The sequence below is a fragment of the Athene cunicularia genome (genome assembly GCF_003259725.1).
Source record: "Athene cunicularia isolate RWA chromosome 1 unlocalized genomic scaffold, athCun1 chr1_part2, whole genome shotgun sequence".
In the NCBI taxonomy this organism is placed as follows: domain Eukaryota; kingdom Metazoa; phylum Chordata; class Aves; order Strigiformes; family Strigidae; genus Athene; species Athene cunicularia.
Window position 1 is genome coordinate 17,063,140 of NW_020799092.1, and position 12,510 is coordinate 17,075,649.

The following is a 12,510-nucleotide window of genomic DNA, read 5'->3' on the forward strand; positions in this document are numbered from 1 at the left end:
TTCATAAACTTTCCTATAATTAGTATCAAAGCCTCTTGGGGTGTTGAGGGGTAACGGTATATATTGTGGAATCATTTTTAAAGAAATCTGATTCTTGTTTACTTTTTTTAATGGCATTCTCTCTTCAGTGATAAGTTATTACTCAGAATTTATGTGGTAACCCAGTAGTTGAGATAATTTGCTAACTCATTATGATTTTGTAGATTAAGCATGTTCTTGTAGAAATTTAAGATTTAATTATTTTTTAGCTTGAAAAATAAATCTTGCATGTATCCTCATTAACATTTTAAAAATATTATTCCAGCTGTGTTGGGGTAGAGGAGCACCATGCTGTTGACATTGATCTATACCATTGTCCCAACTGTGCAATTCTCCATGGACCTTCTCTAAGTAAGTATGGGTTATTCAAACTTTATTTTAAACTTCCAGTCTCTTTTCTCTCCATGTACAATTGAAAAAGACTGTTCCGAAGAACATTCAAGATGAGTTTGATTACCTAGAAGGTACTGGTTCTACATGACTAATTCTGAGATGTTAAAACAACCCAAACCACAAAACAAACCAACCTAAAAGGTTCTTTGATATGCAGATGTAGATAAAATAAAATATAAGCCACTGCTATAGATTAGAGAAATCAAAGTGCTAGAGCTAGAAGAAAAAAATATGGAGTTAACAGAGAGTGAGAGATTGAAAAGTAAGGAATCGTGGTGTGTTGGTTTTGGGTTTTTTTAAAGGAAAATCGAGAAGATAGCTTAAGCTTCCTGTATTTTAATAGTCAAAATTCTGATACTTGGGAAGGAAACTTTGAGAAAATGTAGTCATTAGCAGTTTTATCTTTCTTGATGTTTGTAGGCTATATGCCACAACAGTCCAGTGAAATCTGAGAATATGAACTTCCTATGGGTGTTTGTTTTGTTTTGTTTTTTCCTATTTATATCCTTGAGTGTTACACAGCTCCAAATTTCAGGTTTCCAAATTTTAAACGAGTTTCCATCAAGGTCCTCATGCGTTTTTTTTGCCAGAAGAGTCTGTGAAACACAGTAGCAAGAGACACCTCTTCTTTGGTTCTCCTTTCAGTAGATAAATTTGCTGTAGAGATCTGCAGTGGAAAAATAGAACAGTTTTTGTCTTTCTGTAACTACTGAAAGGATACTGCTTTATCCAACTCCCTAGATTTTTGCCTATGACTTCTGTTCTCAAAAGGAAACCATGTAAAAATGTATTTAACCTCTCCAACAATGAATTATGTTTCCATGTTTAGACCTAGAAAATGTTTATATACGTGGTGTATCTTTAACCTCCAAGCGCTAAGTCATGGTCATTTGTGTTTCCTGATGTGGTGGGCTTTTTTGTTGTATTTTGGGGGTGTGGGGTTTGTTGTGTTTTGTTTTGTTTTTTTTTCCTTGAAGACCACATAATGATTTATAGTCAGTAACAACTTAAGATCTAGAATCTTTTCAAAGCTGTTCAAAGGTTTTACTTTACCATTTAGAAATTAGTTTAAAATCACTGCAGCCTCCTCTTGTGGAGTATGAACGAAGCGATAAAGCGTCACTTATTGATGTAATTAATATATATTGCATGTTATGTATCTTGTATAGTATGTGAGTTCAGGGTTAGATACTCTTAGGTTAGGGGCAAAAAGGTAAGGTAAATGATGTTTTACATGCTTGTAATTTTTAGTATTCAGGTTGTTATTTTCAGTTAAAAATCTGCTTGTGTCTCCTGTAAATCAGAATATAAATAACAGCCATTTCTTTCCCTACTTTTCTGCATGTTTTTTTCTGTGGAATGGAGGGACTAGGAGGAGGAGAAGTAGGGGATCATACTGGTCTTCCAAAATAGTAAACTAGTAAATTTGAAACTTCTTTTCTCTTGATTTGAGAAGCAGTATGCTTCACTGTGACGCCTGTGGATAACCTTTCTTTTAATGCAGAGCCTGCTAGCTCTAATGCAAACACTGTCTCACCTGCAGCAGTTTGACAGTAAGAGCGATTTTTGTGTTGAAAGTCTTTTCAAAAATACAAGAATCTGCAGTAAAAATTATCCTTATTACTTCATATTGCCTCAAGTAAGTAGATCATCTAGATTTAGTAGAAGCTTCAGACATGTCACTTATCAACCCAAGCAGAGGTGATATATTGAAATATATCTTCACCTGGAATTTTATTAATTGTTCTCATCTAAGCTGTCAGAATGAAATCTATGATAGTTTGTGGTTTGGGCTCCACTTACTTTAGCGTTTAGAGACAGACAATATCTCATGACTTCAGGTGTTGCAGCAATGCTCCAGAGTGTTTCAATCATATGATGTAAGTAAAAAAAGCATTTTTATTTACGGCTTTGCATTCTAAAATCCCTTTGTCTAAAGGAGTTTTGAAAGAGACAGAAATTCAGCTGTTTAATAAAGAGGGCAAGTACATCTGTGATTTCAGCAGACACTTGTGTGTATAATCCCATCTAACCAAAAGGTGTAGTGCAAAAAATTTACTAAAAATATGCAAGAAACACATACTTCATACTATCAAATAGATGGTTACTTTCAGTATTCTACACAATTATTTATGTAAAAGTTCCAATAATGAAAAAAAGGCTACTGCATAGTTAGATGTGAAGATCAAATTAACCAATCAATTTCTTCTTGTATTTCAAATAAGAATAAATCCTCTTGACTTTTAAGAGCAACAACTTTACAAGACCTTTAGTAGGCAGTAGTGTGTATGACATGCTAAATAATTAATCCTAAAATCCTAAATAATTTTTAAAAGAGCATTAAAAAACCCCATTAATACGCTATGGATTTTATTAGATTATTTAGTTTAAAGCCTTCATATTATATTTTGTTATTTTCAAAGTTTTCTCAGTGATCCGTAAGTCTGAAAATGCTTTCTTTGCATGAATGTTGGGAGTCAGGTTTGTCACCCGACTCTAGAATTTAGAGCTTTAAGAGAACACGAGGTGCAGTGAATGTTAACAGGACTGTGGTTGTCAGGACATTACTTTCTTAATCTGGTTTTACCTTCTCAAATTCTGTAAATATTCTCCCGCCTATTTTTTTGACTCTGTTAGTAATGCCAGTGTTTGGTCCGAGTTGACAATATGAGATGATGTACCAGGCCTTAGAAGTGGTGATTTACTGTATGCTCCTTAAAATTTTTCGGTCTTCCTATGCTAACATTTCTCTTGCTGTTTTGGTCACTGGGAATCACCTAGAGGACCACTTCCAAGACTTGGGGCCTCATTGTAACAATGTACAGTCTGCATTTGAAGTCTGGTATGTAACCTCTGAGACAAACAGACTAGTAGTGTGAGAGGACAGGGAATAGTGTTTGCCTAAAGTAGGTACAGTTACTGGGCCATTGTTTTTAGTCTGTAAGAAATGTAATTTGAAAATAGCTTTCTGCTTACTTTTCACAAAAACTGCCATCACACTCCTTTCCTTTTCTCAACCCCCCTGCAACTGTCTAGCGTACTTTTAGTGTGTGTATTTTTAGGGTTGTCACAGCATGTTGTGCCTCAGCTTTCAGGAACAGCAAAGGTGAATGCTAGTTCCTTCCACTAGTTTGGAGTGATTGAGAGGGAAAGGTGTTATATATGTGTGTTCCAACTTATCTAGGGTCTTTTCTTTAATTTGAGCATTAGGATCCTTTCAGTTAAATTATTGTTCTTGAAACTGTTATTGTAATGTTTAATGGGGTTATAAAAGCTGTAGAATTAAGAGATATGTAAGTGGAAAAAGTTTTCATTACTGTTTTCTGTTCTTTGGTGTTCTCTCACTTATGGAAGGATGATGTACATTGCCAAGTACTAAGTAAAAGAATTACTTTAATTTCTGATTTTTAAGTATTGGGAAGACAGATTTTTAAAAGTTGGTTCTGTGCTATAAAATCTCTTAAGCGGTTGTATCATCTTACAATTTTAATGAGCTGTTATAACAGCAGTGAATTTATGATAAACTGCTCTGTTGCAAATTAGTATTAGCCACTAATTTCTTATATTATTATTTATGACTGTGAAAATAGCTTTGAAAACTTAATAAACCTGGCTTCATTATTTATGAAATAGTTTTACTGTATCTGGATAGTTGTCTCATTAAGCAGGCTCTTCAGCACTGGTTTTCAGCTTAGCAAATAGCTATAAATGTCAGTTTATTCTCTTAAATGTCTTCTAAAGGGTACGTTTTGTCACGCCTGTAGGAAACAGCTTATCAGTAGGAATAATTACCTCTTATGTGTAATGACTATAAGATGTCAGTTATTCCTATGTAACCAACTGTTCTTTCTGGATAAGCAGCATTTTTTTTTTTCTTTTTAGAAACTACTTTCCCCCCCCCCCCCAAATCTTTAGCTTCCTGTTACTGTTAGCTGTCTTCTCGGTAACACTTTTTTAGATTTTTGAGTGCATCATGATTTTGGTAAACTTAAGGATGATCTCTTCCATAAAGTTCAAATTCATAATATAGTTGTTTAGCTGGGTGTTGTATTTGCATTGCAGGCTGTTTTGATATGCCAGTAAAAGGTCATTTGTGTTGACAAGTAACAGTAGCTTTTCCCTCTTCTGTGTTTCCTCAGCAGATATAACTAAATCTTTGCCTTCGTATTAGGGTTAAATTATACATCTGCTCTCAGTATATCTTTCTGGGGCAGTTGTCCAGTGGCAACTATCTAATGCTGTGGAGCAGTTTGTCTTTTTTAGGAAAAACTGAAATGCAACCTAAAAATTACTGTAGTGTTAGTATGTTTCTTAGCCTGCTAAATGATGTACTGGTAAGTCAATAGAAGGGTATGAAGTTCACCACTGTTGGAGTTTCTTGCCCAGATGAGGGGGTGGTCCTTTTTGCTGAGGCACCTGTTGGGAATTTAATAGAGCTTCTTAGCCTGTAGAATGTTTGTGGACAAGAGATGCAGATTTATTTGTATGGAGAGAAAGTGCTGCAAAGTTCATTTTGCTAACAAATAGGTGACACAATCAAGAGTTTCCTTTCAAACTTGTGGTCAAAGAATTCAAATGGTGAGGCTACATACAGCTTAGTGTTCTAAAATACAGCCTTTCAGTATACAGAGGGAGCTTATAAGTAAGAAGAGACTTTTTACCAAGGCTTGTAGTGACAGCATGAGGGGTAACAGTTTTAAAGTGAAAGATTTAGATTAGATACAAGGAAGAAGTCTTTTAAGATGAGGGTGGTGAGACACGGGAACCGGTTGCCCAGAGGAGTTGTAGATGTCACATCGCTGTAAGTGTTCAAACTCAGGTTGAATGGGGCTTTGAGCAACCTGATCTAGTGGAAGGTGTCCCTGCCTATGGCATGGGGGTTGGACTAGTGATCTTTAAAGGTCCCTTCCAACCCAAATCATTCTATGATTCTATAAAAATATTTTTTTTCCTCGTTTGCTTATTTGTCATGGGGAGACCAACACAAGAGTTATTGTGAGAATGTCTAGTTTCTTGTTTCCTTGGCCCTTTAAGTATAGGGAACTGTTAAAAATGCATTTTAGTTGCTATTGAACTATCAGTTTCAGATTCCCAAAATTGTAATAGAACATTAATTTATCTTTTGTTCTTTATTAATATGCTGTAACAGTGCATTAAAGCTTCAAGCCACTCAGAAGTTGATTGTTTTGGGGTGCAATGCTTGCATTGTATGTATTGTGCTTGTACAGTAAAAATCAGAACTTCCCAAACCAGTTTGTGCCCAGAATTGTTATGGAGACATAAGCAATGGATAAAAGAAAGGTGATTTTGTTTCAAACAGCATATGATAGTAAATAATAGTAATATTATCAGACTGGATATGTGTATGATCATATGGTGAGATAGCACGATGGGGTCATTAGGTCCTGTTAATTTTGTGTTGATACATAAAATGAAATCTATGGATCTTGAAGAGGTTTGATTCTTCTGTTTATTAAAAAAAAGTCTGAGCTTTAGGAAATTAAATTTCTATTTCTAGTTTTGTGGCCGACTTTTTTTAAATTTGGACAGTTTTCAGGCTGCTGCTGTTTACTTGTGCTGAGCTGGATATGGAGTCTTAAATAGTGTATAATGTCACTGAGTTTGTCACATAGAAGGAGCTATAGAAGTATAGAGGATTACTGTCAGGTGTCCTGAAGATTTCATTTGTTACAGGTAGGTAGTGTGTCACCTGCATAAACAGTAAGGTTTGTTAATCATAGTAATGTGATTGAGGCATGCCTGGCTCACTGATGGGATGACTGCTAATCTGAGCCATTTGATTTAACTAATTCAAAGTTTAATCCTTCTGAAATTTGTAGTGAAGAAGAGGAGGAACTGGCACAGACATGACTACACAGAGTTGGATGATGGTTCCAAACCAGTGCAGGCTGGAACACGGACCTTTGTTAAACAGCTGCGGGCTCGCTCTTTCCCAAGGTACTGAAGTTTCTTACACATTTTTGGTGAGAAAAATAGAGAAAACATTGTCAGGAGAGTGTGCTTTGGGGGGGGGACACAACTAACATTTTTCTGCTTCAGAAATTAAAGTCAAGGATGACTCTAGAATTCCCTTGCCGCTGCCCTATCCCTGTTTCAGATGGATACATTTTCCTTTTCATGTGATAGCTTCCCCTGTTCAGTTTTGCACGGGGCTGTGTTGTCTGTTGGGACTGCTGCAGGGTGGTGGGGGGAGTTTTGGGGTTTATTTTTGTGGGGTCATGGGGACAGTAGCATGAGTGGTTGGGTTTTGTTTTGATTTTTTTGTGCCTGAACTGTCAGAATATTGTCTGTCTATTCCTCTAGTCCAGGAGTAGTCCTCAGTTTCATCCAAATAAGATAAAACATTTATATGAGCCATCTATCCTCATGTGCTTTAGAGGAAAGTGTAGAAACTTTCAGGTTGTACTTTCATCCTGAGCTGTCTGTGATTGGCTTACTGAAACAGTGACTTAAAATTCTTTGAAGGAGTTTGTTGTTACCAAAATGTACTTTAATGCCTTCTCTGATAATTCCTTTTCCCTATCCTTTTAAATTACTGTGTTCAGTCATATTGAAAGACTATGAGTTCCCAGGTTATGCATGACAGTAAATGTTTCCTTGCTGCTTAGGTTGTTTTCTTTCTCTTTTAGTTAGATGCCTAGTATATTAGTAGTGGGTCCACTTCTTTTGGGTTCAGATGTAGCCATTTCCATCTGTCTTCCACCAAACTATGACATAATTTTTTTTTTTTCAGTAGTACTTGCAGGACGCTTTTCTGTTAATACTTCGTTCTTTCTTTCCACCAGTGCTGATGAAGTCATTTTGAAAATGCATGGAAGCCAGTTGACACAAAGATACCTGGAGAAACATGGGTTTGATGTTCCCATTATGGTTCCTAAATTAGATGGTCTGGGGCTCAGACTTCCTCCGCCAACTTTCTCTGTTTTAGATGTGGAACGCTATGTAGGTAAGAGTCACTCTGGAGTACTTACAAATGATCCTGTCTGTAAATTAAAATAAATATTTGCATGACTGTAAGGGCTTCGATCATGCTAAATATATATTCTACATTGAAGACTACCAGAGAGTAAAATTAAAGCTCCGGTTTTAGTGTTTTTTGGTTGGGATTTTTCCCCTTTCTCTCTTTTTTTTTTTTTTTTTTTTTTTTTTTTGTGTGTGTGTGTTAGATATGCCATAAGAATGTAGCCTTACTTTTTAAGTTTCAAACATGTTAATTTTCATGTAAGTGAAATATAAAATGCTAGTTTTTTTCTGCTACATGTTGTAAACTGATAAAATGGAATGACTTTTAAGATTATTCTCTGTGGGAATTAAATGAATCACTCTGTGATAAATAAAATTTAGTCATTGGTTAGGATATAGAAAGACAATGTTTTGGGCTCAGTAAATTGGCATTTCTGAATTAAAACTTTCTTCCTGGAAGATTTCCTACTTGGCTTACTTCATCAGGAGAGCTAGAGCTTCCCAAGGACCATTTCTTTCTTATCAGATCTCTTGTTAGTCTGTAATTGTTTCAACCTCATGTAAGTGTGCAGTACAGAAAAATAGAGACTGAGCCATTGGCTGCATGGCATTTCCTGTAACATGTAGTACAGTTGAGAAGTCTGTATATGGCCTTGTCTGTCTTCTTGTGATAATCTAATATAATAATGTGTGCTGAAAGTAGGTTTTCTGTCCATCATTTTACAATGGCACCAGCATATGGGAAATATGTAGTATATGGAATGTTGTTAACAAACAGTAATGTGTTCTGCTTTAAAGTGTAATTATAATTTTGGTACTTCTGAATTTTTTCTTTTGGGATGCTGCCTCTTCAGATTCAGAGAGAAAATTCATCTTCTCATTCTCATACATATGTTTCAACGTGCCAGGTTCTCCAGTTTCGAGAAAAAAGTCGGAATGCCATAGATGTACCTTTCTACTGTTGAAATTAAAAATAGGAAGATGGAAGAGATACTATTCCAACTGGAATTTATCAATATGATATGATCTTGTGTGTTATAAACATAATTACTTTTAAATTGCATCTAGATACATTCCAGCATTCCAAAATTAATGGTCAAATTTGGCCATTGTCTAACTAAATGGACATAAACCAATTACTATTATAATATTGTCATTAGTCCTGTCTCTTGGCTAAAGGTTTCTTCTTGCTTGTCAAGTCCTACAGATGTGTAGCTTTAAAATATGTGATAGGTAAACCAATCCTTGTTGTCTTCAGAAATTAGGTACACTCATGACAATTACTCAGTGAAATTACTGTGTGCTTAGAAGTTATGCATGTATATAAGGAGGGTGCAAGTTTAGTTCCATTTGCTAAGAATTGCATGCTGTAAGCGGTAGGATTTATTTGTAAAGAATTCTCAGTGGCCCTTGTGTTAAATATTCAAGTACTATGGTGGTGGTTAATAGGAAGAGTGAGGAATAGATCTGCCTTGATAACTTTCTCAATTTCGTCTTCCCGATTGCAGCCACAAACTCAATTTTTTTAAAACCAGTTGCAGTCATTCCATACCGCTCTTTTTCTTTTTGGTTAACCACAGGAAAGAGGATTTATTTTTAGAGTGTTTTCAGTTCTGTCCTTTGCTGATTATAGCAATTAATGTTAGACGTGATAAAAAGTTGGTTTATACTGATCTGTGTCTCTTTCAGTAGAGAATACTGACAGTAATGGAGTTTTTGTGCAGAAATGATTTGATAAAGGCTGGGAAAAAGTTAAATTTCTCTTAAACACCTTACTTGGCTGTTTTTATCTGTGCTAGGTTTAAGAAAGTCATCCTATTTTTCACAGGTGGCGACAAAGTGATAGATGTAATAGATGTAGCAAGACAAGCAGACAGTAAAATGAAGCTCCATAATTATATTAAATATTTCACAAATCCTGACCGACCAAAAGTATTGAATGTGATCAGCCTGGAATTCTCAGACACAAAGTGAGTATTGACTTCAATTCCTTGAACATAGGAAGTGGTTTTCACTAAGCTGAACAGTATGTGTAGGAATGTGTCTGTAGCGGGAAAGATAGGAGGCTGCATATTTTATGTAGACGACTACTGTGGTGCAATGTGGGTATAAAACATTTTTATTAATTCATAAGTAATAACTTTGTAGGAAACAAAAATGTAAAGCTGTCATTTAAAAAGAGGTGTGCTTTACTCTTGATTATATTTATGGTTCTTGTTTGTTTGTTTTAAAAGGATGTCTGAATTAGTGGAAGTACCAGATATTGCCAGAAAGCTTTCATGGGTGGAAAATTATTGGCCAGACGATTCTGTCTTCCCTAAGCCTTTTGTTCAGAAGTATTGCTTGATGGGTGTCCAGGACAGCTATACTGATTTTCATATCGATTTTGGAGGAACGTCAGTTTGGTACCATGTTCTCTGGGTATGAAGGCTTCTTGATTTATGACTTTGCAAAACAAAATTTATTCCGTGTGCAACCGCCTTCTATGGCATTATCACCTGTGTGAAATTTTGTGCTTAAAAAGCTGGGGGAGGAGTTTCAAAATGAATTATTGATTGTTGGTGTTGCATTTTTATGCTTTTAGTTTAGCATGTTGTTGGTGACTTCTGTGAGGTTTTATATGAAAAAATTAATTGAAAATTGTTGACATATTCAACTTCTTATTCTGCTCACAAACTTTGACCATGTATGCATCATAGAAAGAGGCAAAAGTGGTTTCATCTTATGTTTTCTCATTTGACATGTGTACACATATCCATAAATTGTTTATAAAAGATGGAATTTTTTTATACTCCAATGAATAGTTTTTGTTGGTTTGTTTGCTGCTTTTACATCACAAGACACCAACTAGTCAGTGTACTATTGACTAAGCTTTTGATGGATTATGGTTGTGAAACACTGGGGCTAGGAAGCCCTAACATTCCATAGCAGAAATATGGAATACTTACCATTTAGGTCGATCTGTCACTTCATTAGGAATGACTCAGAGGTGGTACTATGTCTCTGACAGTACATTAATTTATTTATTTAATATTTTTGTTTAATAGGGTGAGAAGATATTCTATTTGATCAAACCCACTGATGAAAATTTGGCTCTGTATGAGTCTTGGAGTTCATCTGTCACCCAGAGTGAAGTATATTTTGGGGACAAGGTTGACAAATGTTACAAATGTGTTGTGAAGCAAGGACACACTTTATTTGTTCCAACAGGTAAGATTTTAACCGTATTACTAGGACTTGGCATGTTTTATTACCAGGAATTAAGACTATACTAAAATGATTGTGTTATCAGCAGTTGGTTTCTCCTAAAATTTTGGATAAGAGAATAATAAAAAACTTAGAAATTTAGCTTTTCAAAACAACTAATTAACTTTTAAGATTACCTGACAGTAAGAACAGTTACTACCCAATTATAAGACAACAAATTAAAGCTTACTTTTGATATCGGGGAAATAGTTCCAATTCATAGAACACACTTTGTTCACTATTTGATAGATATCCAGACTGAATTCTTACCTTAGTTTTATAATGCAATTTTGTTTTTACAGCTTTTGAATATTGTAAGACTTACTAGGCAAGATTATTACAAAAACATCACAGAAAATTCTTATGCTGTAGGCTAGAGGATTACAGATAAAAGTTGAGTGGGGTTTTTTGTTTTCTGTCAGCAAAAATCTAAACTGTTGTGGAGCCTGTAGAGACTCTGAATTAAAATGAAAGTGCCCCTAAATAAAAGTGAATAATATATAAATGAATTCATATCTTAATTCCTTTTATTAAAAATAAAAAGTTATTTGTAGATATAGTTTATGAAACTGAAGATTTAATAAATTCATTTTATCAGCTTCCTTTAAAAATGATGCAGAGGCATGGTCTTTTCTGATTTTCTTTAATGTTTCTTGTAAATGTCACCTAATAGCATCTGGTAAATTACAGGACATTTTTAAGAAATGAGAAACACCAAAACAAACTTCTTAATTTTTCTGGTGTTTTTTTTAAATAATCCGAACAAAACACACCACCTCAATCCCCCCAACTCCCAAGTACCATAAATATAAGTGTCTTTAATAGCTCAAACCATATTTTGCTAGTAAAGTGAATGCCAGTTAATTTCTGTGTTTTCACTTTTCCAGTCCATCCATATAAATACTTTCTATTACTTTGTTCTTAAAGATTTGTTCTGGGTGCTATCTTTCCTTTTGTTAGGGGAAGAGGCTTTAAATACACGGAGAAGGAAAATAGTGCACAATTCTGCTTCTGGAATAAGCCTTAAAGGTTATCTTCAGCACCTTATTCTGTCATGGACTTTCTAGGCAGACTACTGCATTTTTCTTTATAGCTCAGTTCTCTACCTGTGAGGTTTAATATTTAGTGTTCTAATTCATGGCTTGTGCAGAATAAATAATACATGGTGAGGAGCTATATATGCACTTAATATTCCTGAACACCCAGAGCTTTTTAAAATCATACATTTTTGGCAAGAGGTGACATTAATTTTCTATTTATCTAAGTGTAAGGTCATACACCTATGAACAAAGAATGCAGAATTACAGAATAAATAACTTCTATTGCGACCCATAGATTTTGACAATAGTTTCTGCTTCCCAAGTAATCAGCTGAATCTGAGCTCTCCCTGTAATGTGACCAAAAAGAAAAGTATCATAAAATGACAATTTCTAATGTATACATGTATTTGTGTGTGTATACACACAAAATTATGCTTTTTAATGTAAATGCACCTATACACGTGCATGTGTATACACACGTGCATATTCCCATACATATGATGTAGTCTAAGAACCAATAAATTAAACTAGATTCCAAGACAGGTGTTTAAACATTGGGAAATACTGTAAGACTGATTAAAGGCTTTAAAAAACCCCTGATCTCTATTGAAAGCCACTTCTGCAGTTTCTGCTTACACTGATGCTAGTGAATGTCTTAATTGTTTTAATAATCTCTGAAATATGTTCAGAGTAGACATCTGATTTAAAATTAATCTTGCATGTAGATGAATAACACCTACTGGGAGGCTCTTGAGAGTTACTTAAATATTATTCGAGCTATCCTATGTCCTATCCTACACCAAGTTTT

General features: G+C 34.9%; 1 protein-coding gene across 1 annotated transcript in view; it reads left to right on the plus strand.

The window, feature by feature from the left end:
- Positions 1-296: 296 nt before the first annotated feature.
- The window catches only part of KDM7A (lysine demethylase 7A), a gene marked incomplete at its 5' end in the record, with an annotated part of 42,968 nt that continues 30,754 nt past the window's right edge, over positions 297-12,510 (plus strand). Inside the window, 6 exons of the mRNA XM_026863850.1 lie at positions 297-390; positions 6,273-6,390; positions 7,239-7,399; positions 9,245-9,386; positions 9,651-9,837; positions 10,464-10,626. Coding sequence (XP_026719651.1) covers positions 297-390; positions 6,273-6,390; positions 7,239-7,399; positions 9,245-9,386; positions 9,651-9,837; positions 10,464-10,626 — 865 coding nt within the window. The remainder of the gene's footprint in view (positions 391-6,272; positions 6,391-7,238; positions 7,400-9,244; positions 9,387-9,650; positions 9,838-10,463; positions 10,627-12,510) is intronic.